This window comes from Anopheles maculipalpis, chromosome 3RL, assembly GCF_943734695.1.
Source record: "Anopheles maculipalpis chromosome 3RL, idAnoMacuDA_375_x, whole genome shotgun sequence".
NCBI classification, from domain to species: domain Eukaryota; kingdom Metazoa; phylum Arthropoda; class Insecta; order Diptera; family Culicidae; genus Anopheles; species Anopheles maculipalpis.
This window is the reverse complement of record NC_064872.1, coordinates 7,877,544-7,905,286: the sequence shown is the minus strand read 5'-3', so window position 1 is coordinate 7,905,286 and position 27,743 is coordinate 7,877,544. Positions and strand designations below refer to the sequence as shown.

Below are 27,743 nucleotides of genomic sequence, written 5' to 3'. Positions count from 1 at the left end.
AGCCTTTTGAGGTTATGCGATTTTCGGGCGCCATGCAAATTAGACTCAATCAAATTAGCATTACAACATTGGGGGACAAAAATAGACGACAAAAAAGCACGGAAATTAAGCGATTGTTCCTTGGAGTTTTTTGGCAATGGCTTATCGGACAGGCTGGTCATGCTGAAGATGCACAAAAACTAATGATACTGGTTGTTACATCCGGGGCATTTCACTTTCCTTTTAATTAACAGTCCTTGGTGAAGAGAGAGAGTATGGTAATTTAGGGACAATATTAGATAGAGGCCACTAATATTCAAAATGCGCGAAATGCAACCTCAAGCATTCGGTTTGCAGTGACCGATGCTACTTTCTATCAAATTAATAGACCTCGGTGAAGGTGTTGAACCTGCTGGGCTTGCCTGTCTGTCCTTGCAGTGATGCTCCAAACATTAGCCCTGCTGTGAAAAAGGTTGGTTTCATTTTTGGAAGGAAAAGCTCACTGTGCTCCCAAGCAATTACCATAAACTGCATCTATCCGAGCCAAGGGCACCACCAGCAGGTCCAGCTGCCCAAAAGCCTCCATTTCTACTATTCCGATCTCTTTCTCTCTCTCGCTCAGCTCCACCTTTCACGTGGGGTAGATCGATGAAATCAAAAGTCTTTCAAAAGTCTGTCCGCCACAGCCGTCCATCGGTTACTTTTTCCAATATTCGACCGTTGTTTGCCAAAGGTGATGGCTTTCCCCTTGGCCGTGGTCAAAGATCTAATTAGTTGGTAGAATATGAACCACCGTCAAGCCCATCTGCTGACGACCCTCTGGCGAACGTTTGGTCGTGCGTTTGGCCGCGCTCTTGGTGGGTGCAATATTTTATGCTAATTTGTTTTCTATCCGCGATCGATGGAGCGGTCGTGCAAAGTCAAGGAAAAACGGCATGATCGTTCTTCGTAGCATCACATGCAGGAAGATGGTACGGGTGTGGACTTCTTTTTTCTTTCGTTCTTTCCTCGTTCTGCAGGTAACAGAAGATACCGGTAGATTTTAGATCCGGTTTGGAGAATAATTTTTTTTCTTGGTTTTGTTTTCGACAGCAGGCTAAACTAGTTTCTTGCAGGAAAAGTGGTAGATCTAGTTTTTATGCAGGTCGTCTAATCCGTATGGAGGAACTTTCCAGGTTCTGGATCGGTGATCGGTTGAGTTCTTGCTTGAGTCCGTGCAAAGGTTCGATTATTTGGTATTCTTGAATATATGTATCTTAAGCTTTTGAAGAATTGTTTAACTCTTTACTGCTCCAAAAGTTATCAATACCTCACACGATCGAGAATCCCATTTGAGTAGTCTATACCCAAGACGTTCAAAAATGGCAAAAATGGGTAGAATGTCCAGTACCCATATTCCCCATGTATTCCCATGACATTATCAGCCCAAAACGACATGACTGGAGCCTGGTTATTTTTCAACTCCGGAGCCTATTCCAGTGTCCTTCAACTCGCATGAATACAAAAATTCTTCCTAGCATCTTTCTCTAAACGCAAGTAAAGGGTTTACGCCTGTTTGTGATTCTCGTTAATTTCCAAGCCAAGATTTCCAGTTGAATATCATAACCGACACTCCGCTAACTGAGGAGGTTACCTTCAATTGCCAGGAGCAGGTATCATATCCCATTCGGACGCAGGACTGACTATCCAGTTTAGAGGTATAAGCAAGGAATCCGGACACGGGCTCCACACCCACGGCTCCGAACTCATGACATTACATCCACAACTGCTAGGAAGGAAGCTTTACTGTAGTTTAAGCTGTTGGTTCGGAGTAGTAGATGGGAAGCAGTAGGTACGGAACTCCACTTATTTCTGGACCCGGTTGAAGCCAGCTCCTGAGCCGTTTTCCCATCACTAACCAGTTCCTTCATGTCCTGGAGAATTTTTCTAAACTTTGTACGTTGGTTTAATGCTATAAAATCAAAATTTAGTTCAAATAATCCTTCTATTGATCGAAAAACTAGCAATGTTAGCATATTTCCCAGTTTACTAATTTTTCCACAAATCTCTTCCGCAACAACGATGACCGGTTTGTCATCCAGCCGATCGTTCTAGGGCTCTCCACGACGCAAAGCACTCAACGCTTGATTATAAACGCACTAAAATCATATGGCATCTTGACAACATACAAAAAAAAAACACTCACAAAATTCGCAACAAGAAAATTGGTCCGAAACGCAAAATCCGCAAATAAACTTACCGAATCTCGTGGACAACGCGTACGTATGGCGCTCGCTTCGTACCGGTGGCACTGAAACATTTTTTCACATTGCTTAAAATACGAAATTTATCTTTGATTGCGCGGCAAAGGGTTCTGTTGCGCATTCCGATACATCCGCATCGTACCGAGCGTGTGATTACTGTAGCGTACAGCTAGCATACCGTCAAAACAATCGATACCTTCCTGTTACCTCGCTGTGTGTGTGTGTACGTGTGTGTTGTATCGCCAAAGCTTGTTGGACCCCTCGAAGCTCGAACTAATCGTCCGGGCCAACCGACCGAGTCTATGCTATGTTGCATAGCGTTGCCAGAATCCCGCTAGCGAACTATTTGCGTTGCTGCACATCGACCAACCAGCATCTGCGAAAGGTTCCCCGTACCGGTGGACTAAGCTGCAGTCAACTCGGTGCGCACGGTACCACTACAGTTGACTGTTGCTCGTTTTCAACCAGTCCCACTGGGCTGCTGTTCCATCAGTTTCCTTCGCCACCGGCGTCACCGCAGCATCAGCCTTCAACTAATCCACTAGCAACAGCAACGCAAGTACGGTAAGATTATTCATAGCCTGCTAGGGCAAAACCTGATTGACGTGTAGTTATCGATTTTTCATAACTAATCACACAACTACCCTATTTGGTCTATTCCTCTACCTCGTGATGGGAACGAATCGGAAACACGGGCCAACCGGCAACAACGGGACCATTATGCAACCTTCGTCACTAGCTCTTCCAGTTCGACACATTCGAAAGGACCGTCAGGCGGCATGGAAGCCAACTCGAGCGGTGCAACCAGTGAACCAAAGTTTACCAACCGATTAAAGCAGGAAAAATCTCCGTATCTGCTCCAGCATGCGCACAATCCCGTCGAATGGTACCCGTGGGGTGAGGAGGCGATTCAACGGGCACGGGAAGAAAACAAGCTAATCTTCCTATCGGTCGGCTACAGCACCTGCCACTGGTGTCACGTGATGGAGAAGGAATCGTTCGAAAATGAGGATGTGGCCAAAATTATGAACGAACACTTTATCAACATTAAGGTGGATCGGGAAGAACGACCCGATATCGATAAGCTGTACATGATGTTTGTGCTACTGATCAACGGATCCGGTGGATGGCCAATGTCCGTTTGGTTGACGCCGGATTTGGCTCCCGTAACGGGTGGGACTTACTTCCCACCGAACGATCGTTGGGGTATGCCCGGATTTACGACGGTACTGACAAAGCTAGCTAGCAAGTGGTCGACGGATAAGGAAGAGCTCACGACGACGGGTCGATCGGTGATTGAGGCAATCCGGCGCAATGTGGATCATAAGCGGGCGGATGAGGTTGAGGATGCAACGAGTGTGGAAACGCTGGAAGCAAAGTTTAAGCAAGCGGTCAATATGTATCAACGCAATTACGATCCAGTTTGGGGAGGATCGCTCGGTGCACCCAAATTCCCGGAAGCATCCAAACTTAACCTGATGTTCCATCTTCACGTACAGCAACCGACGCACAAGGTGCTAGGAGTGGTGCTAAACACACTGGACAAGATGGCAGCAGGCGGTATACATGATCACGTGTTTGGAGGCTTCGCTCGGTACTCGGTCGATAAGAAGTGGCACGTGCCACACTTTGAAAAAATGCTGTACGATCAAGGACAGTTGCTGTCGCTGTACGCGAACGGTTACCGATTGACACGGAAACCATCGTACCTTGCCGTTGCGGACGCCATTTATCGCTATCTCTGCAAGGACCTTCGCCATCCGACCGGAGGATTCTACAGTGGCGAAGATGCCGATTCCCTACCAACGGCGGACAGTGAGGAAAAGATCGAGGGTGCCTTTTATGCGTGGACGTACGACGAGATCAAGGAACTGTTGCAAGCAAATTTGGATAAATTCGGTGATCTTGCGGGTGCTGACCCAGTGGCCGTTTATACCGGACATTACGATGTGAAGGAAGAGGGTAACGTTAAACCGACGAGCGATCCTCACGGTCATTTGCTCGGCAAGAACATTCTCATCGTGTACGGATCCGTAAGGGAAACGGCCGATAAATGTAAAACGACCGTTGAAATCGTGGAACGTATCCTGAAGACAGCCAACGAGCTGCTGCACGAGGTGCGTGATAAAAGGCCACGGCCACATCTGGATACGAAAATTCTTTGCGCCTGGAATGGGCTCGTACTTTCCGGGCTGGCACAGTTGGCTTGCGTGAAGGATGCACCGGGCAGGAGCGAGTATCTGGCGACGGCCGCGGAGCTGGTGAAGTTTATCCGTGCGAATCTGTACGATGTACAGGCGAGAAAGTTGCTGCGATCGTGTTACGGTGGTGCGGAGGAAACTTTGGCATCGTAAGTTGTTTGTTCGGCTTTTATTTAAATTTGAATTACGAGCGATTCCCCCAATTGTTTGTTTTTTTGATTTATTTCACAGCGAAAGACCGATTTACGGGTTCATCGACGATTATGCCTTCCTGATTAAGGGTCTAATTGATTATTACGTTGCCTCGCTGGACGAGCACGCACTGCACTGGGCGAAGGAGCTGCAGGACATCCAGGACGAGCTGTTCTGGGATCCGAAGCATGGTGCCTATTTCTACTCGGAGGCGAACTCTCCGAATGTAGCTGTACGGTTGAAGGAAGGTAAGAGATATCTGGCGGTAGAACTCGAACTTAAGAGGACTTTGTCAGACCAGTCAGTCCGTCTAGGCTGTCTCGCCGTACGAAGCTCTGACTATTCAGCTTAAAGTTAAGCTAAATCAAGGAGGCAGACCTAGATCTTTAGAGATTGTCGATAGAGATTGACTATTGATTAAGAGATCTCACGATACAAGCTCGTAATTGGAGAAACTTAGAATGTAGAATGTACCTTTCTGCAGGGTTTTGTGGGATATCAGTGAGCATGATTTGATTATTAACATTCAAAATTCAACTCTTCCCTATCCAGATCACGATGGTGCAGAACCATGCGGTAACAGTGTTGCCGCACACAACCTGCTCCTGCTCAGCGATTACTTCGAGGAAGAACGGCTCAAGGAGAAAGCACGCACGCTGTTCGATTATTTCGCACACACGGCTCATTTCGGCTATGTTCTGCCAGAGATGATGTCAGCCGCATTACTCGAGGAACAGGGCCGTAACACCCTGATCGTCGTCGGTCCCGAAAGTCCTGAAGCAACCGCACTAGTTGATGCAGTGCGCGAATTCTACGTACCCGGTATGATCACGGTACAGCTCAAGATCGATCAGCCACCGCACATCGTACGGCGGCGCAAATCGCTCGATAATTTTAAGATGGTCAAAAACATGCCAACGGCGTACATCTGTCACAACAAGGTGTGCCATCTGCCGGTAACGGAACCGGAACGATTAACCGAAGAGTTCCAGCCACGGTACACGTTCGACTATCAGGAGTACGAGAACTGATTCTTCGAGGCCTAAGGTTTTCCTGGTAAGTAACCATACCTGCCCATGGTGCTCTCGAGAGCTAGCGCAGGGGAATGACTTCGGATGGAAGGCTGGTGGCCGTAGAGAACGATTTTAACGAACGGAAAAAACAGATAGGAACGAAACTATTGTTTGGAAGGTCGTCGATAATGAGGACAATTATTGTGCTAGGCAAACTCCTATATATTGTGATGAATAGAACGATCGCGGGCGGCCTGATTTCACACCAGCAAGCAAGCAAAGCTTCTCTTCGTTCGTTAGTGGTTTTCCGTTGTTTGTGAGTTCTCTCGGTTGTTTGGTAGAAATACGATAAATTGCGAAGGAAAAAGGTTTTAAACTGTGTAGCATTCGCATTCCGCTATTCGTTACTCCCGCTACGGAGGGAGGTTTACACATCCGTTTTTTTGTTTTTAATATTGTTGAATAATTTATTTGCCTCGTTCTTGTAGAGCTTGTTGTAGACCATGTGACGAATTATCGCTTATTACGAGCATTCTCCAGTTACACAAACAATTAAAAAACAAACAGCGCAAGAATAAAACGTTTAAATCGTGTAGTGTAAGAGTCGATTCGAATCGATTTTCTTTCCCCTATATTAAATCGTCAGCAGACAAGCGACGACAATATTAAAACGATAGAAATTTTACCAGTGTCCCGATATCCGCGAGGGATTATTTTTATAAACGCAAAATATTCAAATTAATAGAAAAGGCTTGATAGGAAAAACATACAAGACAGCACAATTTTGTAGTGGGTTTTTAAAATTTTCTGAGCAAAAATACGGACACACAAACACATAATCAAAACAAAACAGATCAAATAATGGCTTTTAGAAATGGGAAAATAAAGCAACAGGTAGAATCTCAAAGAACCAACCCTATTCGCACGACGACACGCCCACACACACGATACCTAGCGTTCCCCCTTTTGCCGTAGAAAGATATGACAGATACGATTGAATACGTTTTATTAAAAAAGCAAATTTTTAATAGTATGATCAATGTAACGAATGTGGCAAAAACAAATAGTAATACGGAAAGGTTTAAAAATCAATTTATCGACCGATCGTTTTTTATCGCAGAAAGGAAGACGACCCTGTTGAAAAACACCACACACGCGCTAAGTAAAAGTAAAATGATATTAAGCGGTTTTATCTAGTTTTTTAAACTTCAACTTATTACGAATATGTACGACCATTAAACACGGAAAACAATGTTTGAATAAATGAAGAATTCGATTCAATCCAATCGGGGTTTGTTCGATTGATTTCAAATTGTCTGGAGAACGGGAAGATAAATTTTTCATGCGTTAAATACAATTTTAAATAATTCCGAATTAAAAAACAAAAATACTTTTCTTTGTTCTTTCTTCCATTCTTTTGAAAAGAAAATATTTTACCACAACGGTTTACAATAGTGTATCATACATTTATTTATATTTTTCACCATGTTTGCACGTTGTTGCCGTCATTTTTTGCCAGAATTCCATTTTTTCGATTTTCCTTCTTCAGTTTGCACACGTCAAACCTCTTGCTTCCGGCGTGGAATATATTATAATTAGTGTTGTCGTGTAATATGTGGATGTTTCTTCATCTGTTTCTTTTCTTAATCTTTTTATACTGCGCCACCGATACAAACTACACAACAATACACCGTCGTAGCAAGGATGAGGGAAAGGAAAAATATAAGCGCGCTCGTTTGATACGTAAGAATGCATTACTTTTCTCTTTCTCTCTCTCTCTCTCTCTCTCTCTCTCTGTTTTTCTTATTTTACCTATTTTTTCTCCTTTAGTTTACAACTTCATTCGTTAACAACACACTTGTTACTCGGTGTAATTTATATCCCTTTAGTATTATAATATAGCTACAATGTATTTTACGGGAGTTTGCGGGGCTTGCTGCTAGAGTAAGTGTAACTTCTTTTTTTACACTTTTCCTATAACCTCCAGCTCTATATGTATGTATAGTACAACCACGGAAGGAAGTCCACGGTCGGGTGGATGCGCGTGGCATCATAAAACCCCCGAACAAAGAAATACCCACAGGATAATTGTATATGCAACTCATATTATCGTTTCCTTCTTTCTTATTGCTCTTTGCTTCTTTTCCCTTTTCATGGTTTCTCCTTTCTTCGCCAACGGTAGGCCGGCTTTTTAAGTACTTTTCTCCTTATCTCTGTAACTCATCAAATGAGGTTAGTTTTAGCTTTAAGAAGAAAAAAAAACATAAAAGAAATTAATTTACATACTCAAAATCACACACAATGCATAGGAGAGTAAACAAAAAATAAAAAAGGAAACAATTACTAGGCTCTTATGATTATATTTACCATAATGTCTCTTACCCTAACACAAGAGTAGAAGAGAGTGTTAGGAAGGATGTATATAGAGTGTGGTGATTCTTCTAATCGTTCGCTTAATGCTCATTCTGTTGTTCTGTTTTTGTTTCTTCTCTTTTTGGACGGAAAACAACACCAGATCGGTGGCGTGGCCACATTCACATCATTTCTTTTTCTTTTCTACCTTTCAAATATCATTCTATTCGCAATCTCTTCCGTTTCTTATCGTTCCCTTTTACTAAAAAGGATGGCATCAACACATGACCACATAATCATCACACACGAATGGAACATTGGCGTGGAACGGCATGTCAAGCGGAATTAGGAACGAGGAAGTTATATGTTGGGGTTGATTTGCTGTGTGGAAGATCGGGGGTTTTCGCCACTTATACACACACACACTAACACGCTCAACAATGAAACGTTTTATTCTTGAGCCATTGCCTCATTATCTTTTTTCATCTTTTTTCTTGTCTGAACTGCATTTGATATTTCTAGTACGCGTGTGTGTTCCCTTATTAAACTGTTTCTCACATATTTCGCTAGGTTAACTTCTTTTTCTTATATTTCTTCTATCCTTTTTTTATTTTTCTGCACTGTTTTTCCGGTGTTTGCGTTCTAAAGCTTATTTTATATGAATAATTTCCTTCGTCTGCCATTTACCCATCCTCTGCCGTTCCATTTGTTTTGTTTCTCTGTTAGTGTTTTCATTTATTGGGATTTGGTTTTCTCTCGTTTTATCTGTTAGAATTTAATGTCAACAACACACTTTCTAGTTTTACACTCACTTATATAAATGTTTATACAAGTTTCGTGTTGACATCACATTCTAACTCGCTTGAAAAAATCCCAAAATGCGATTCCATACGTAAGCTACAATGAGAGGCGTAATTTTTTTTTCAATGTCTTTTGTTTTACTCTTTCACCTACTACACACTAATATTTCCACACCGTATTCCATGCCGGAGCGCTGTGGAACGGATTTTTTCTGTTCAAGTAGGATAATAAACATGAACCATGAACGTTACTTTCCGTACGATTATCTCCTTTTTTTGTCCGACTTCTACTATATGCACAGCAAATGTTGGTATATACAAACGCTCAACACACAGGCCACACACGCACGCACTCGATCGCACTTATACTTATTGGAGATACACTTTCACACACGCTCTCTTACACAAAAACAACAGTTCTATCATTCTTTCTCCTCACATCGCTATCCTGTTTGCAGCTGTTTAGATTATGTGTCCGATTAAGTAAAGCATTCTGAATATGTTAGGAGGACTACCAAAAAGCCGAAAAAAAAACGAACAACTCGGAAGAGAATTAAATTACAGCTTAGTTTTCCAGTCCCTGCCGCTGTTACAGACACACACGCTTATTAACACACTCCTAACGAAGCCGTCTTTCACCCAAACCCACGACTGAACAAGTCTGGTTTATCATCCTGACCGTTTTCGCCTCGATTTGTTCTAAATTGCTTTCTAATAATTATGATTCCCTGTCCATGTACTCTTGCTGGGGCGAACAGAAAACAAAAAAAGGACATCAGGAAGTAGATGGTGCAGAAAGTAGTTTGGTTGCGAAGAAAAAAGAAGTTTTACGCATTTGCTCTTCTCCATCGTATTTGAAATTAATTAAAAAAAGGTATATTGCGTCGAAAACTAAACCCTAAAAAAAGCTTTGATGGATGGAAGTGTGAACAAGGTGAGATAAAAAGCCTGCCTTCCTGATTTTGTTTAATAAAGCTATTACAATTCTATACAATTCATACTACGTTTCAGCGATCAAATAACAGAGTAACATAAATTAAGCTCTTGAATTATGAAAGACGCGCACACACACACACACACTCTTATGCTTCCGACTTTTGGCAAACTGCGCGTGCACTACAAAATTGAGAGAGAGAATACTTTTTGCGTTCTGTTTGCTAGCTTCAAACGCCCATTGCGGGCAATAGCTGTAGCGACCGGGTGTTGAAGGATGCCGTCGGCCGGTTCGCATTTAGGTCTCATTCGGTAGGCTCCTCCGGAAAGCCGGATACTTCGGTTTGCTCCTGTACCGGATTGCCGTCCGATTGGTACGATATTCGTAGGCGCATCCGAAGCGTAGCCTGTGGTTTAAGGAAAAAAGGGAAAGCAGAACTAATTAGACCGGCGACCAAATATTAAAAAATAGCTCACGAACAGGATGCATATTTCATCAATATATTAAAGTACTATTCGAATCAAGCAATGGTCCCTGCTAGCGTAGGAATTGAATCCGATTTTTAATTGGGTGAAAATGTGGGCTCAAATCCTATACGGACCGTTTGGCCCGTTTCGACCGTTTCGTAGTGACTTGACTATCCAACTACGTGATATCAATTAGTCTAGAAAGCTGACGTCGATGGCCAGCGAGACACAAAACTAACAGTTACCTTAGCTGTGCTTGTAACGCGCATTTCTTGCGTTATCGTTCCACCGGGCGGTAACGTGGAACCTGATGGGGAAAGCATCTGCAAAGAGAAACTTCTCGGTACGGCCGCCTGTTGAAGGAATGAAAATAAATAAATATTCTTCTTTTCAAAAACAAACCGAGGGGTTTCTATTTCACTTACCTGGAATAGATACTGTTCGAGGGTGGTGAGTGAATTGTTGGTCGCCGTCATGAGGATCTGTAATGCACCGCCAGTATGCTTCGCGGACAGCTGTACAAGGATTCCATTCTTATCCAGCGCCGTCAGTAGCTTGGCATGTTCCTACAATCAAACAGAAATTAATATCAATAATAAGTCGTTGGGTGACAAGCTTAATCCTCCAAAACCTTTCGACATACATCATTATTGTTAATCACGGCTGCCGAGAAGTCACTGAACAGACTGCCATTTGTGGTGCTGTTGCTAACAAGCGCGGTAGGCGACGTAGGACTGGTAAGGCTACCTAGCCCGGCCAACGGGGATCCCAAACCGGGCAGAACTGGTGGCATTGTCGGTGAGAGATTGGAATTTAGCAGATTATCGAGCCCACCGAAGGAGGAAGAGTTTGCCAACAGGTTCGGTGGTGGTGGTGGTGGTCCGCTGGTACCATTTTTAATGCTATTGTCATTCAGACTGTTCAGATCGAGACCGATACCGCCGAGCGGAGTGGTTGCACCAAGCGACGAATTTACAGCGGCCGGTGGTGTGCTTGCCGGCATATCGAGACTACCGAGCAGATCTAGCAGATCTTGATTGTTGCCGGTAGTGGTAGTAGGCACAACCGGTTTACCATTGGTGGTGGTTGTGCTGCCAGAAATCAGCACATCAGCAGTTGGGACTAGTCCAAGCCCATCGATCGGATCGTCTCCACCGCCGAGTAGATCAAGTAGTGCTCGCTACAAATAGGCAAAATAATGTACGACAATCATTAGACTCGGTTTTCTCGGAAGAAAATATAATCTCCCTCTTCTTACCGAATCCGATCCAATCTTTCCAACCATACTGCCGCCGGACGTGTTAATCATCAGCGATGAATCACCATCATCACCACCCTCGATGAGATCGATACTGGGCTGCTGCTGATCGTCAAATGCACCCCCACCGTCCACATCGGTACCGTTTGGAAGCGTTTTCTGGATTTTGGGCATTTTTTCCAGCAATGCCGGTCGTAGATGGCTGTAATCGCGGAAAAGCTGAGCAAATTCGACGCCTCGCTGCTGCAGATCGATGTTCAGATGGGATCCGAACGCTTCAATCATTTGTTTCACACGCGTTTCCCTGAAAGTAGTGAAGATTTAAATTTGAATAACGTTTTATAGAATTTATAAAAGCTTAAAGAATAAGTGTTTTCATGTCTAACACAATCCGGACGTTTCGATGCAAGACTGCACAGTTTATCTGCAATATTGTTCACAAGTGAACAATGTTGCTGAATGTTGTAAACTGTAGTATCTCAATTTCCATCCTGAATTGAACACTTAATCCATATAATTTGGTATCCAAAATCACTACTTACTCTTCCTTCGATCGGATACGAGTGCTGAGCTTCGCCAGCGATACCAGCGCGTACTGTTTCGTCGTCGTCGAAACCGAGGTAGACCAGAGCAACCGCTGATAGATGTCGACCAGCTGATGTTCTGCAGGAATTTCAACATCTTTGCGTGTTTAAATGGCGGACATACGGGACAAGGCGAGTATGGTGCGTGTGGTTGGTGCGCGTAAGAGATGGTGATGAGACATAGCAAGCGGAGTATGGAGAGAAAAAAACCAGAGGGAGAAAGAGAGAGACAAAAAACAAATATGCTACAGGACATGGCACTACAAAGGATTTGCTTACATACAAATACAATTCCTAAACAATGCTTCAACATTTGGATTTTTACACAAGCAGGTGCAAAACAAGTTCCACCACCAGGCTGTTCCCTTTCGACGATCTTTCTCCCGCCACCTACCTTCGATTCGTTCAGAGCTGAGCAACAGATCGCCGTACTCTCCGATCGTCCATACAGCCACCTGTAGCAGTGGTTGTTTCTCTTCCGAGTTGGCCACATTATGTACCGAGCTCCATAGTCGCAGTCCGATGTATGCTTGCTCTTCTGGTGGACTGTTGAGAATTAGGTGGATCGTTGACGATACCACATCATCCCGCACGTAGTTACCAGCCTAAGAAAAAAATCGAAAATGGGTTATTAGAATACAATGAGGCGTAATTATTAACATAAGATTTTCCTGCTTACCGCTATCAGTACGCTTAGTAGCGTATCCAACCGCCAGCGAATCGAGGTTGCATACCGTTCCGCCACATGCACCATACGGCTGCTGCACTGTGCCTTAAACTCTGGATCCGCTTTCTCTAGGAACACGAGCAACTCCTTCGACATTGCCCGTATGTTCTGTGAATTGATTAGTGCAAACGATAGTTCCATCGCGCGCCTCCTAATCGAAACGTCCGGATCCTTGAGACACTCCAGTATCGTGCTACGGTGGCGCTGGACGGCCGAGATATCAGCATGAACTGTCCGCAGAAGTGTGTTGAGTGCAACGTAACGGATGTTTTTGTCGCTGTTTAGCAAGAACCGGCCGAGAATGTTGACGGCCAGCACACGAAGGCCACCTTCGGATCTGTTTAGGCAAAGGGGAAAGAAAAGCAACAGAGTTAGAAGTATGAGAGCAGAGAAAAGGGAAAATTGAAGACTCTTACTTGATATCCATAATGGAAAGCACCGTCTCGTAAAGGATGGTGTTGCCAACGTTTTTACTCGTCTCCGTGTTTGTTGCCACCTGTGCCAGGATATCGTTCATTGCCTCCGATGCATCCGGATCGTTGTGACCAAGAATTCTTAACAAACGAAGAATTTTTACCTAGAAAAATGAAACAGATGAAAAAGTTTATATCAATCCGAGTCGGTTGCTCTGCCATAGTCTCATCAAATAGCTTACCTGCAGGAATGGATCACTAACGCCGCTCACGTCATGCTCCGGTGAGTATCCGGCCAGGATCAGATTTTTCAGGATTCGTACCAGATTTGGCACAATCTGCCACGTTCGTTCGCCATAATGGAGTGAGGGGGAGGGAGAAAGAAACAACACAGGCACATAAAAACAACGGAGAAATAGCGTTAGTGTCAATGGGCAATGGCACACAAGAAGGATATCGAGTGATATCCGGAAAAGGAAGGGTGGGACACAGACACACACGAACTGGTAGACGAGAATGGGGATAGCGTTGCGCTTTTGAGTCTGGTTTTTTCTCCTCTTCTGTGTGTGTCCTTATGCTGCGACAAGACAAAAGATGGATCGACTTTTGTGAGCTTTAGAGAGGTGTGTGATTGTTGTACTGCTTATGCTGCTTGTTTACAGTGATGTAAAGTCAATGTGAGACACCTTAAAATTCAGTTTCATTCATTCTCTTAAAATTTTATACAAAAAGATAAAGTTTGAAGACAAATAATTAACATCAACGATAAATTGTTATAGGAACACATAGGTTTTTTTTACTTTGTATTGACGTCCTGGTCGTACTGCTAAACACATACATAAGTTGTTGTGTATAAGTTGTTGGAAAAAATAAATCAGTAGGAAACTAAGCATTGCAAGAAGAGTAAGGTATTAATATTAGAAAGTAGAATTAAGAGTCTTAAAAATCATCGATTGTTTATGATAAGGAGCTAGAAAGCGAAAGGAGAGAATATTAAGCTAAGTAAGTTTTTAACAGTAGCCAGAGTGATATCACGGAGGGGTCTCATCGAAGGAAATTATTTCCTTGTTTCTTTTAAGAAGTACCATTTGATCCTATAATAACTCGCTTTGCACTGCAACCGATGTCTTGATAGTTTTTGCAGGTCAATTTTAGATTTCTCAAGCTGAACGTTGATGACATTCAAAAATAAATTCTTCAAGTGTAAAATAAGCAACAATCAATACAACATTAATTTAAAACCTTGAGCTTCAATTTCTTATGATTCGTTAAAAGAAATAAGAAATACGATTGAAAGTAGCCACTTCATCCACTTCAAAGGTGTCCCACACTGACTTTGAGACACTGTACAAGAGTCATGTGGAGCCGCACTACGATAGACGAAGCGTATCCATCGCCACCGTCTGTCGTGTCGTTCTGGAACTTTAGTGCAATTATTTTCTTTTACTGTCATCCTTCAGGTCCTTTGTTTTAAGGAAGGTTTCCCAGATGCACTCGCACACAGAAGGGCACAGCGCACAAACAGTGGACAGAGCCACGAATCATGAGCGAACGAATGCGGGAACAATAATGTGTGTGGAGTGTTTCGTGGCACTTGAATATGCCACGGTGAACGTGAAGACGTTTTAGATGTTCTGGGGTAATGAATTTTTATAGCACGCAGCACACGGATTCGTTTCGCGAGATGGCACTACTAAAGAGTAGATATATTATTCACATATTTCTATTTCCAGAGACGCTTCCATGTGAAGGAAAAAGGTATTTCCTTTTGATTTAGATGATATCCTTTTCTTCCAATCGAACAAATGAATTGCGCAAAAAATTTCGAGCTTTATTTAAAAAATGAAAATGGATTCCCACTCAACAGCGAAGGAGAATACACATATACACAAAGGAAAATGATTCAAAAAGATGACTTTATCTTGTTATAAAATAAAAATTCTAATTGACGATGGAATGGGAGGGAGAAACATTAAAGCTTCACCTAATAGAAATGTCAATACACTTCCAGAATTTACCCCGTGGGCTTGAAGCCAAAAATTAGCCTGCACACACATACAAAAAATGAACATAAAAGCAGAATAGCGATGCAGCTGTAGCGCAGCATAATGGGACCGACAAGCATTAGCTTTAGTAGCAAGGTATGAAAAACATGAATAAATCATGCACGTAAGAGATGCACTAGAAACCGTTCACCCATTGCACGTTCAACAGTGGAAGCTGCAGCGAACGAGGAGCACACGATCGGCCATCGAATTTAAAATCAAGTCACACAAAATAACACCGAAACTTCAACTGAAAGAAAAAAAAACCATCGCTTGGACCATTTCATTCACAGGACGAAACGAAACGAATGGCAAAACGGGAAAAAAAGAAAAAAACAAACAGACCGGACACGAAAGGATGCAAAAAATGCGATGGAAAAGCAACATTCTTTACCGCTAAAAGGAAGCTAGACAGACGCAGGCAGGCAGACAGGGCCAAATAAATCTGATGGACATTGGTTTGAGGGTTTGAAGCAGGTTTGAGGCTCAGCTGGTCAAGGAGAAACGGACAGACACGCGGCAAGCATAGCTTTGTGGAAAATGATGAATATTTTAAGCACATCAGCATCAGCACATCGAGCACGATACGGCACACGGCCATACTTGAGAAGGTTTGGTTAGAATTGTGCCATGCAATTGAGCAGACCGGGTGAAACGGGAGAAACTCAAGTAGCAGTAAAGGGGATAGAGACGACTAACATCAGTTTGATTGATTGACGCGAGCCGTGTGAGTGTGTGTTATTGGGCGATTATTGAGCGAGCGAAAGGTGCAAACACTAATTCAATCGGTGGATTTGCTAATCTGCATTTAAATGGCCATGCTATCGATAACGATAACGAGGAAGAGAGAAAGGAGATATGCTTTGATAGCTTATATGTGAAATTTGTAGAGAGACCTAAAAGCGATCGAATGGTGTACTGGTAAGGTATCTGGTCTGCTACACGTGAAGGATTGAGGTCGAATCTCATCTAGATCACGCTTTCCCATCTTTGCAAGGACTTTTATCTTTGAAGATAATTAGTAAAAATGAAGCTTATAAGATTCCTTCATTAGTATCCTTCCTCTAACATGCGAGGGAGACGAGACGGGTCGACAAAGGACTCCCGTTTTCGCGTACAAGTCACCACAAACAACCAACCTACAATGAATCAAAGTCACTAAAAAACCTTCTCCGACCCAAACAAACTTTTTTGATGTAAGAAGCCTTTTCAAGCAGCAACGACCAAATAACACCAAACAAGGATAACAAACAAGAAGTAGTACAAGGACACAAACACCCACCCGACCCCAACGAATGTCCTGTTGCGTGTTTTCTGTGTTGAAAGAAAAGGAGCTTGTTTGGCTAGAGGGAGCATTAATGTGAAGAGGTGAGAAAAAGTTTTGCAACTTCCTGGCCACCCTCGAAGTAAAAAAAAATAACGAAAAAGACCAACGAAACAAATGAACTTAGAACGAGAGCAACACAGGTTTTACATCAATTGTGGCACATCAAGAAAAGCTGTTTTGCACGGTGAAAATAATGAGCGCCATTTACAGAAAACGCTAACACAGCAACAGTTAATTTAATTATAGTCAATATATTACATCAAAGTACATAGAAAAGCACATACAAAAGCTGGTGGTTTTGTGAACGGTTTTAGCAGCCCGTACTAATAAGAACGAAAATTTGTAAGATTAAGATAAAGTATTGTACAAATTAACTCTTAGAATACAAATCTTACACACATTGGGAAAATAAAACACGCACAAAAAGCAAAGCATCGGGGAGGAAAAGGCATCGAAAGAACTACCAGTTTCCTGTCATACAAGACGGCTTGGAATGGCATGATGATAGGAGGTAATACGGCGAAATTCCTGCTTTCTGCCAGGTTTTATTCACCGGGTTATAAACGATCGCAAACTGTCGATGGATTTTTTTTTGTTCTGTTTTTAGGGCGGGGAATTTCCGGGACATTACAATGAAATAGTACACTAACAGATGGAAGTGCATTGGGATTTTTTAAAGAATGAAACTAAGCAACACTCCGGACGAAATAGAAGGAACGATAGATAATGAAGACAAGACAGAGCGAGTGAGAGATAGAAAGAAAGAGAGATTATAGGCATTGGAAAAGATATGTGGGGGCATTACCTCTTGATTTCCACTATCCTGGCAAGCAATGAGCAATGGTTCGTAAGGGTGGGAAATTAACAGCAAGAAAACGGTTAAAATACGTAGTAGAGATGACGATATTACGGGGATTTATCTTATAAAGATGGTTTCATTACGATGGAAATGAAATACATCATCTAGCGCGACTTATGGCCTTATGCATTTAAAGGCAGGATATTACGCAAGTAGGAGCCCGCTAATGGTTTTAAATTATTGATTTTCCAATAAACACAACGTAAGCGTGACACAATGTGATCACCAATTTCCAAATGATTTTTTGGAACCAAAAATAAGAGATTATGCCAATTCATTTTTAAATTGTCCAATTTGCCCAAGAGCGTGGAAGAATTTTAAACAAAAGCACACAAACATCAAAACAGAAAAACAAAACCAAAAAAGCCACTTAAAAATACGGAAATCATGTTTAAAAAATTCTTTACTAATTTCTAACACTACTTCACTATTGTGTTGCTATACACATGGTGGTTTTGTAATGTGTATGAGTGCTTACGTAGGAAAAACAAAAAGTATTTTAAAAAATGTGATAAAAATCGCTATTACTAACGCACTACACTGCATCATCAAGTTGTACAGAGTTAAAACTGTTACTAATCTATATAAAAATGAGTTTTTTTTATTAAAAAAGCATTTTTTGGCTGTAAGATATGCAAAAATTGATAGCATAAGTAAAACTTGCTACCTTCAAAATTCTTACCCAAAATACAAATAAAATTAACGGCACTAACGCTAACAAGTTAGGCACCCACCCTTCGATGTAAAACTGCAGTAAAATAATTGCTTATACATTTACAAAAAAAAATCTAAATATCTAATAGCTACACGTCGATATCGCTAGAAATTAGAAAATAGTTACTAATTCTAACGTTAGTTTAAAAAATATATATGCACTAACATGTCAGCCGACCAAACAATCAACTTACTCTAAAAGGAAATCAATCGACTAGACTTATAATAGAACATGGAGAAAAAGAGATATTAAACAATTTATTATTGCACAATTTTCTAGCCTCAGCTAACATCACTAATCTAAAAGACCGTCTAGGATAAATTTAACAAGAATATGCAGTACGAAAAACAAAAATTAAGGAAAAAATGTATAAATGAAGGAAACTAAACGAACAAATTACAAAACTTCATACAACAGAAAAACCAAAACCAACAGTCTCTCCTTTACCCAAGGGCTTGACGAGTAAAAAGTGCTCCAATGATAAACATATTTTAGGAACTTCCTGCCAGTGCAGTAGAACTGATAAATAGGTGAGAAAAGATGCCATCTTCCCTTCAACCGTGTAAAAACTGTCGATGAAATGTGGGGTGTTGTGGAAAAATTGCCGAAAAACTCTGATGATCGTTTAAAGCCGTAGCCTTGCTTACCTTTTTGAAGTGGTTCAAGGTATCGGAACTTTTTTCGCACATCTCCGTGATGAGGGTAACGCCCGCGATGAGAATACCTGCCGATAAAGCATGAAAGAGAGCATGTTTAGCTAAACAGCATGACGAACTTCTCCTACATTGTATGAATAGTTCGAGAACGGAAAATTATTGTTTACAACGATGACTGCTGCATCCGTCGTAAAAGGTTTCACTTGTCTTAATTAGCCTGCCAGCATATGTCTGGGCCAAAACCAGTCAGCTATCTCTCACTTGCTCGCATGGCTTCTTTCGTCCGTCCGGTACGGGAGTTTGGGCCACTGTGCTGTGGGTATTGATAATTGCGTTAGGGCCAGCTTGAATGTTGGGTCGGTGCGTTCGTTGGCTACTGCTGATGCACGCGGCTAATTTTGCCAACCGTGCTCTAATGAATATATCAGCATAAATTACATCCCACCCGGATCCCGGTTATCGGAGGTACAGAGAGAGCGAGTGCTCTGAGGATGGCGTTTCAGCTCCCTTCCTGTTTTACACCAGCATCAAGAGGATCCAGACAAACTTATTATCGTTCCACCGTACGAAGGTACGCTGCTGTTAATTATTGGTGTCGCTTTTCACAACCGTAAATTGCTATGTAAGGCCTGGGGTTACGTCACGCTTTCAGCAGCCTATAGTTCCGCTTTAGAATACGTCTAAAAGCTAAACCTTTCGAATACTTCCTGCCTGAAGGATTTGCGCTTTGGAGCCTATTAAAATCGATCTACTGCTACCGTATTTGTTATCCGAGATGCTAGCCAAAACAACAGTTCCATTACCGTGATTTTTCTCGTTCAGCAACGACCGTGTGGCCGGAAGGAATATTTCCATCAGCTCCGGCACCCGCTTGATGATCCGGAACGCACACAGGGCAGCCTTTTTCCGGATGTATGCGTTCGGCGAGCGCATTAGCTTTTCCACCTCGCCCGCCAAGTCTCGGGCCATTTCCGGCGAAGCGATCGCACCGAGCGTACAGAGTGCCAGCCCCACGACGAACTGTGTCGGACTGTTGAGGTCACTGTATTAAGTGGAAAAGAAGAGACGATATGCTTTAGTGTGCGATTCTGTCCCATCCCGAATCCGCCATTACGCATACTTCTTGAGACAGTTGGTAATCAGCAGATGTACGTCCTGTCGTTCGTCCAGCAGCAGCATCGCACCGAGATAGCCGATACGCTTGTCGGTGAAGCGCGGGCTGGCCGTCAGCTTGAGGCACTCGAGCTGCCCGAAATGAGCCGGATAGCCGAGCATGTGTATGTACAGCAGCTTGGCAATGTTGCGACATCGCCACACCGAATCCTCCTCCCGGAATGTGCTACGGATGTAGGCGCACTCGCGGTTCACCACGGCACGCTCTTCGGCCGCCGTCCGGGCGGCACGGATCTGTCGGATAAGATCTCGCAGGCGGGTTGGCGTTGGGATCCGTACTGGGAGGAGAGAAGATTAGTAGAAGGGAATTTGAGACTTGTTCAGTATCGATTACCGGCTTATAGTCGTCGTTAAAGATGTTTATCCGTGAGGGAATTTGATGTTGAAATAAAAAAATTATCCAATCTCCAAAAATGCTTTCTATTAATAGAACTCTAATCAATTCTAAAGAACGTGACGTGTAACAACAAACTCTTCAGCAGTCTATCATGCTTCCGTGTGTACGCAACGCTGCTAGAGAATATTAATTAGTTTCAATCGATATAACATCATCGGAAGTAAAAAATGGCCCCCGAACGGTTTGTGTGCGTCTGGCTCGGTACAATGAACTTCCGGTAGGTTGCACACTCGATTTGGGAATTTCTTTTACATGCTGGACGAATACAGGGTTTCCAGGGCCGAATTTAGAGCGTCTGAAGGGCTTAAACTTGCTGCTTTTCGAAAATCACGACAGTGCACAACTTAACGAAATATTATTGCTATATACGATAGCTACGATTGTTGCTATGTACGATACGGGGCGTCCCGGTGGTGTAGGTGACAGCGGCGCCGGTCTTCAAACAGCAGGACCGGGGTTCAAATCCCATCCGGACCGTCCCCCGTAGTGAATACTGACTAACCAACTACGTGGTATCGGCAGTCTAGTAAGCCATTTCGATGGCCGGCATGACCTTAGAGGTCGTTAAGCCAAGAAGAAGAAGATATACGATAGCTACACTGTCCATGTTAATTAAACAACTTCGTTTACTAGTCTATATTCTGTTTTGGATTTTTGTTTGTCGAATTTACGACATTTTATTTTCAAAATTTATACTCAAGAAAGAAATAAAGGTAAATACGTATTTAAAATGGTTATAATGCGGCGGCCCAGTGGTGTATACGACTGCGGCGCGAGTCTTCAAACGGCAGGTCCACCGGTTCTAATAAACGTCTGAGTGCTCTATCAACAAAGACAATTGTCCTACTAAAATAGACAATTTTGGTGCATATCCTAGATACATGTATCCCGCACCATTTTAGGCTTGTAGACACGCTTGTTTTGCTCCCTTGGAAACCCTGCAATATATCAGTATAATGACAAAAGCTCTAGGGTGGTGTGGTCGTGTTCGTCCGCATACTGGGAACCGCACCCAAAAATAAAACTCAAATAAAATTACTTCTCTATAGGGCAAATATGCAGAACATGCCACATTTAAAACAATCCAGAAAGGGATTGAGAAAATACAAGCCCTTCTTTCCATATGATGGTCAGGGCCTCTGGTGTTTGACCATTGCTCTCCTCGTACGTTCATTTAGGATCATTCAACCACAACAGTGTTTACTCACCTCGTTCTATCGTTTCGTTGATGGCTTGTCGTATGGTGGCCATGTTAAACGCTGGATTGAACCTTTTGGGGATGGAGAGGGCGAGAGAGAGAGAAGAAAGAGAACATCAATTTAAATTACTATTTATGTAACAAAGGATGAAAATAGTGTACGGGGAGCTACCGTTTTTATTCTGATTTAAGTGGAGGAAGCTCCATTTCGTTCTTCAAATAATTGTATCCCCAAAAGATTCTCAAGATTTAATTACAAACTTTTGGCATCGATAACGTCACGTAACTATATCGCAAATGATGAATTAATACTACGGACGAATGATATTGGTGGCGGAGGGATATATAATTAGGTAATTATCACCAGGTGAAACAATTTGCCTGCTTGGGGCGAGGTATTATTATCTTCAACATCTAGCTGCCATCAGTAAGCCATCATGACCTTGTTTTTTTGGGACGCTTACATTTATATTGAATCGTAGAATAATTTTACGAGATAATTACGATTTACGAGGAGATAATTTAACGTCGGCTCGGTGGTATAGGCGACTGCGGCGCTAGTCTTCAAACGACAGGACTGGGGTTCAAATCTCATCCGGAGCGTCCCCCCATAGTGAGGACTTGACTATCCAACTACGTGGTATCGGCCAGCGTGACCTTAGAGGTCGTAAAACCAAGTAGAAGAAGAAGAAGAATTTAATATCGACGATAACTCTTCTAGAATGAGAATATTTTGGTCGGAGTCTGTTTAGAACAAATGACGTTACTTGCAGTGGTTCTTGAAAGGTCATCAGGACATGATCTTTATCAGGAGGAAGAAACTAGCGGGCTGGAGTCGTCTTCAGGCGACCCAGAGTTGATGCTAGTCTTCAAGAGCTCTTATGAGATCAATAAATCCGTACCCAGAAAAAAAAAACAAGCTTGTACCTCATCTCTAAAGCATATTAAGAAATAAAATAAGTCGACTCAATAACTAAGAACGCTCTCACGACACTATCGAACCCAGCTCCCATTGCGGCAATCGAGGACTTTATGGAAATTGTCGGCTACGTCGGTTGCTTACGACAAATCAAGCGTGTTTGCTGCTAATCGGTCTGCCATACATCATACACACTCTCTCTCCCGTCTATCAAAAATCCATTATCCTCGTATGGAGCAACGACGACGACAGGTCGGCAAAAGCATAATACTATCCAATGATAATCATAAGCCCGTGACGGTGTCGTGGTGGCGCAAGATCGATTAGGTTAAGGTGTTCAAGTGGAACCTCGATTTCTTCGAGCAATTCTTTTCCACCAAAGGCGTTACAACAGCATTACTCCATCCTATACCCTTCTCGTCGTGTGGAGCTTGTGCTTGAGAATGAGGCAACTAATACTGCTCACAGAGAAACATGATATCCCACTTGAACAACAACCACGGAAGTTGATCCGAGAAAAATTGATGGCGATACGCACGAACGAATGGTAAACAAATGTTACAACATTGTACCAACAAACCACCTTGAACACTAGTGACACGCTAATACCCAAAGATAGCGAAAGCATGATGAATTTTGTACAGAAAAAACGGATTTAAGTGGACATCAAATTTGGATAAAGAAAACAGAATACTTCACGCAACATTGAAAGGCGTTAACAGCGTGCAAGGTTACAGAAGGCCATCTTTGAAGCTTACAAAAGAATTTGAAGTTATTTACAGCAGCCTAGGCTGACCTCTTTCGACAACAAATTATCGATACGATACAAATCAAGTCCAGTAGAGAAAAAGGTTTTTAAAATTATAAACCAAATACGTGTAAGAACCACCTTTAGACGAGTGTTCCACAAATTTCTCCCAAAAAATGAAATCTGTTGTGGGAAAATGTGTCACTTATGAAACGACCCCGAGGGAACATTTAAGGGTGATACTCCATCACTCCATCGCTACACCATCAGGAGCGTGTGTGTGTAATACAAACTACCAATAGATTGTGTCCTGTTTTCCCACGGGCAGCACACTTGGGACTGAACGACAATCCGACCCCGACCCCGAAACACACAATCTCAATCCAGGCAGGTTGATCTAAGATTATTTTCCACTGGAACAGCGCATCGGTGTGTCGTGTCTCCCAGCCTAACGTCCTAGTAATCCCTTTAGGTCACGAGGCCATCATACTGTTCCAACGAACCTCAAACACACACTAGACTTGAGGACTTTGCTAGGTTTGCCACTTGCTCCGTGTCCTTAGAGACAGCGAGAGCAAGGCAAAGTTTTAGGGACGAGCACACACATACCAGGCTAGGACATTTTAATCACGAATCCCAACCGATCCGGTCATCCAATCTAGCCAACGTCACGTACGGCACGTAAAATCAAGGTGTGTACGAGACGGTGCCGATGATGATGCGGTTTTGGTGAGCACAGAAAAAACATCAGGCCGCAATCCTGTTACCCCAAAAACTAGACCAACTCGGCAAGGTGGACAATATTTGATGATGATGAAGATTACTGAAGGGAGCGCCACATCATCATGGCCAGCTTGGCGTGTTGCCCACTGCTCTCTGTACTCCAGTCAGTAGAATTTGGTGTCAATTCATTTCACGTCTCTTTTCTTTTTGCTGGAGCTGATGGAGATGCCTCACATCATTGAGGCACAATCGTTGTTGCGTCGTTCCAACCGGGAGGAAGAGTTTGTTTTATTAACTTTAAATATTAAATTTTTGGACCATATCTTGGGTCAGGTAGCCGCAACAACTAGACCTTTCTGCAAACTTTGTGTGGACACTGAATTAAAAGCTTTAGCTAGTTGATTATGCAGGCAAGTCGTTTGTGATTATTAGCATTAAGAGCTAGGCAAACACGTCTGTATGTTAGTGCAAATAAATGAGGGAAAATATTGACTTCTCTTGCTGCAAATACACATACACACAGCTCTATATGCATTTGATGAATCATTCACGCCTATAGAATGGAATGACGTGCTGGACTGATGGTTGAAGACGTGGAATATCTTTCAAGGTGTGGTCATTGGGATTAGAGTCATAGAATTGTTAAAATATTCTCTCCAAATTATTTAATTCCAAAATCAATCATTTTAAGGAGTCTTCTTAAGGAGGAGGCCTAATAGGCTTAAAGACCTACTAGGCCACGCGTCTGACCGAATCCTCACTACGATCCGGATAGGATTTGAACCCCAGGTCTTGCCGTTTGAAGTTCGGCAACGCTGTCACCTCTTCCATCAGGCCACTCCTACCAGGCGCCACTGGAATGCAAATAACTTCAAACTTATCGCACCCCTAGGTAGCAAAGAACAAACAAAGCTTCTTCTAGATAAAGAACGCAATAAATCACAACTTGTCGTATGATTAAATAATCGCTTTATCTTGCTAATACCAAATTGCTCTGTTGTGTGTCTGTCACACGAGACGCTACTCACGTACGCGGCGCACCAGATAAGGCGCTCTTGGCTCAAACCGGAACCGTTGCCGTTTTTGAAATAATATAAGTGTATCTTCTTCCCCACCCAAGAGAGAGATGCTTGTTTCCCCCGCAAAGTCTTAAATACATAAGCTACCGTAAACTGGTGCAAACACACACATACAGAGAGAGGCCAATCCCAGTTGTTAACATTAAGGGTAAATATCCAAAAGCCAAGTGAAGAGGAAAACAATGTTTGTGGAGTCGCGTTTAATCCACCTCTTCTACATCGTCTCACACAGCCGCTGCATTTAATCAGCTTCCATCCGGGCCTTGGTTCCGGTGAGGAATAAAAGACACAAACACACAGCGCTAGAAACCGGTAGTGCATCTGTTAATGCCTACTTAAGCTGACAACACAAACCGACTAAGCCGTGCTACTCATATGCCACAGAAACAGCAGTTTGAGGGCTATCTTGGGGGGGTTGGCGAGTGGGATCGGCAAACACAATACATGCATGGGAGGAAATTGCATACGGATAGATCCATCATACGGACAATACCTAGACAGTGCCGAGTGATAGTAACAGCAGCTCCAGCAGTTGGAGGTTTCATTCGTATGACGTCGCCCTTTTGCAATCACTGTTATTTAGCGACCTCGTGGAGAAGTTCTAGTGCCAAGGTCTGAGTTGAATTGTGTAGAGTAATAGAGCTAAAAGGCTCGATTGAAGTAGATTTATTTTTTTGGGTTTTTCCTTCCAGATTTTTTCGCTAGCAATTCATAATAAATTATACTCAACCAATAGCTCACAATTTATTATTTAAAACTAGTTTTTTATTTGAAAATGGAATTTATTTTCGTGCATAAAATTTCTGTAACTCCTAGTACACTTCTGCAAATAAGTCCCACCAAAGTTTTAGTAATAATTCGATCTTTAATACAAAAGAAATAGATTCAATATTTACGCAATGTAACTAGCAGACCTTAAAACGAATGTAATTCATCACCAACATGGACAAAAGTTGTTTGACAAGCCTCAAATGGGTGGATTAGGCCACCGTTGTGCGCTCCAGTGCTCGGAAGCCAACAATGTGTGTGCAAACAGAACATTTTGACGCAATCAAGCGTGAACAGTTTTTGTTGCGTCAACGGGTTGTAAACGTATTTCAGGTGCAAATGGTAGTCTCGATTGGAAGCTAGAATCGGCTTGAATTACCTCTACACAAATTTCTTCAGTACAGTATTATCGATTCTTATACTATTATTAATTGAAAAATTATAATAAAGATTCTTTTGGCTTGTTTGAATGTCTGAAACCTCACCCGTTATGGAATACACGGTCCCGAAATCTGGGCCACCACTAAATCATGGCGTCCAAAAGGTCGCTTTCCTGGAGCGAGAATTAAAACGAAATCCAATACACCCACCTCACCCCTCCCCGGGCATCCCACGTGCTCTACTTACCCATGATCGGAGGCATTCATCCTGGCACTTGGGCCCTACAGCAGCCGGGTCTAGTTTTCCGCACGATGATTAATGCCCGGTGGGTTTTGCACTGTACGACGTCTTCTCGCGTCTCTGGCCAGCCTTGCGAGGAGGCCAGCAGATGGAGGGAGGCTGGGGCAGCTGGGAGGGTTTTCGAGGGTTCTCTGCCCAATATGTATATCACTGACCCGCTTTTTTTCTTCTTTTTTTGCTCACTTTCACCCGTTCAATCACATACACCGATACAGCCGAAGAAATAAATAATTTAAAAAAACGCAATAAACGGAGGCACTGTGATGCACTGACGAACAACAACCACAACGAGCTGGACACTTGCCACCGGAAGTGAGTGATTCCGGTGTGTGGAACGATAAAACCGAAACGAACCGAAGGTGTGTATCACCCGGTCAAGATGCACACATGAGTTTCACTTAGGCAATCGTCACCACGAATACACTGAACTTCTGCCACACTAAGAAATAAAGGGGACAATTCAGATCAATTAGAAACATTGCTCAGTCAAAAAATTTTGAATTGTAACCCTCCCTTCATACATTCCAGAAAAAAAACTTTAATCGTATAATCCGACCAGCAGAAACAGCTTTCATTGACGTGGGACCTTTTCACTGGTTGGGGGCACATAAATGTCTTTGATTGAAATTTAACGACAGCAATGAAAAGCAAATCAATTTGCGACGAGAGCTTTGAATGCATTGGCATACATATACTTCCAGCGTCCTCTGCACGAGATGCTTCACAATTAATTGAAACCGGACTATGCTGTTGGTTCACTTATTCATTTCTCGCTCTCTGTGGTTTTTCTGTGCATAGGCCGCAAGATAGTTTTGCTTTAAATCTCTCTCATCTAGGATGGAACAGCAATTCTTTAATGGCGCTCTTTAAGGGTTTTTAAATCAGTAACGGTAGCAATTAGTGATGTACCCTATGTGCCTTATGAGCAAGATATCAAATAGATGGCGATGAAAATAAAACCTTTTACAGATGACACCATGGAATACATCGTATCCAACGTTCAAGAAACTTTCTACAAAAATCTTCGTTAATGATCGGGTGGCCTTCCAACAGTTTGGCACTGCTCTTTCAGACCAAATACTATTTCATCTTGATAATAAAACCATTTGATAAGATTCTAAGATAGAGTTTTGCTCCAACAATTCCATTTGATGCTACTGACGCTTTATTTTTGAAGATCCTCCATCAGTAAGATCCGTTCCGTACGCGTTGTTTGGCCGTTTTTTGGGAGTGGTTTTTACTGGAGTTTTTCTATAACAATGCTTTTCTTGTTTATGATCGTATTCAACATC

The 27,743-nt window shown here is 42.6% G+C and overlaps 3 protein-coding genes across 3 annotated transcripts in view; 1 reads left to right on the top strand and 2 right to left on the bottom strand.

Annotated features, from left to right (window-relative positions):
• Nucleotides 1-2,525: 2,525 nt before the first annotated feature.
• On the top strand, nt 2,526-5,663 carry LOC126564097 (spermatogenesis-associated protein 20). Its single transcript, XM_050221026.1, has 4 exons — nt 2,526-2,786; nt 2,962-4,572; nt 4,655-4,863; nt 5,168-5,663. The coding sequence occupies exons 1-4, from the start codon at nt 2,530-2,532 to the stop codon at nt 5,644-5,646; spliced, it is 2,556 nt and encodes an 851-aa protein (XP_050076983.1). The 5' UTR covers nt 2,526-2,529; the 3' UTR covers nt 5,647-5,663.
• A 4,320-nt stretch (nt 5,664-9,983) lies between these two features.
• Nucleotides 9,984-26,529, bottom strand: LOC126564022 (AP-1 complex subunit gamma-1). Its single transcript, XM_050220923.1, has 15 exons — nt 26,398-26,529; nt 21,544-21,605; nt 19,886-20,216; nt 19,569-19,807; nt 18,757-18,833; nt 13,406-13,501; nt 13,167-13,327; nt 12,703-13,087; nt 12,418-12,628; nt 11,982-12,120; nt 11,440-11,743; nt 10,825-11,361; nt 10,607-10,747; nt 10,427-10,534; nt 9,984-10,120 (listed from the first exon to the last, which is right to left on the bottom strand). Exons 1-15 carry the CDS (start codon nt 26,415-26,417, stop codon nt 10,019-10,021), a joined length of 2,913 nt encoding a protein of 970 aa, XP_050076880.1. The 5' UTR covers nt 26,418-26,529; the 3' UTR covers nt 9,984-10,018.
• LOC126560363 (protein Shroom) overlaps nt 13,757-27,743 on the bottom strand; it is a 301,881-nt gene continuing 287,894 nt past the window's right edge. The window contains exon 12 of the mRNA XM_050216324.1: nt 13,757-13,766. The gene's annotated coding sequence lies outside the window, so the exon portion shown is untranslated. The remainder of the gene's footprint in view (nt 13,767-27,743) is intronic.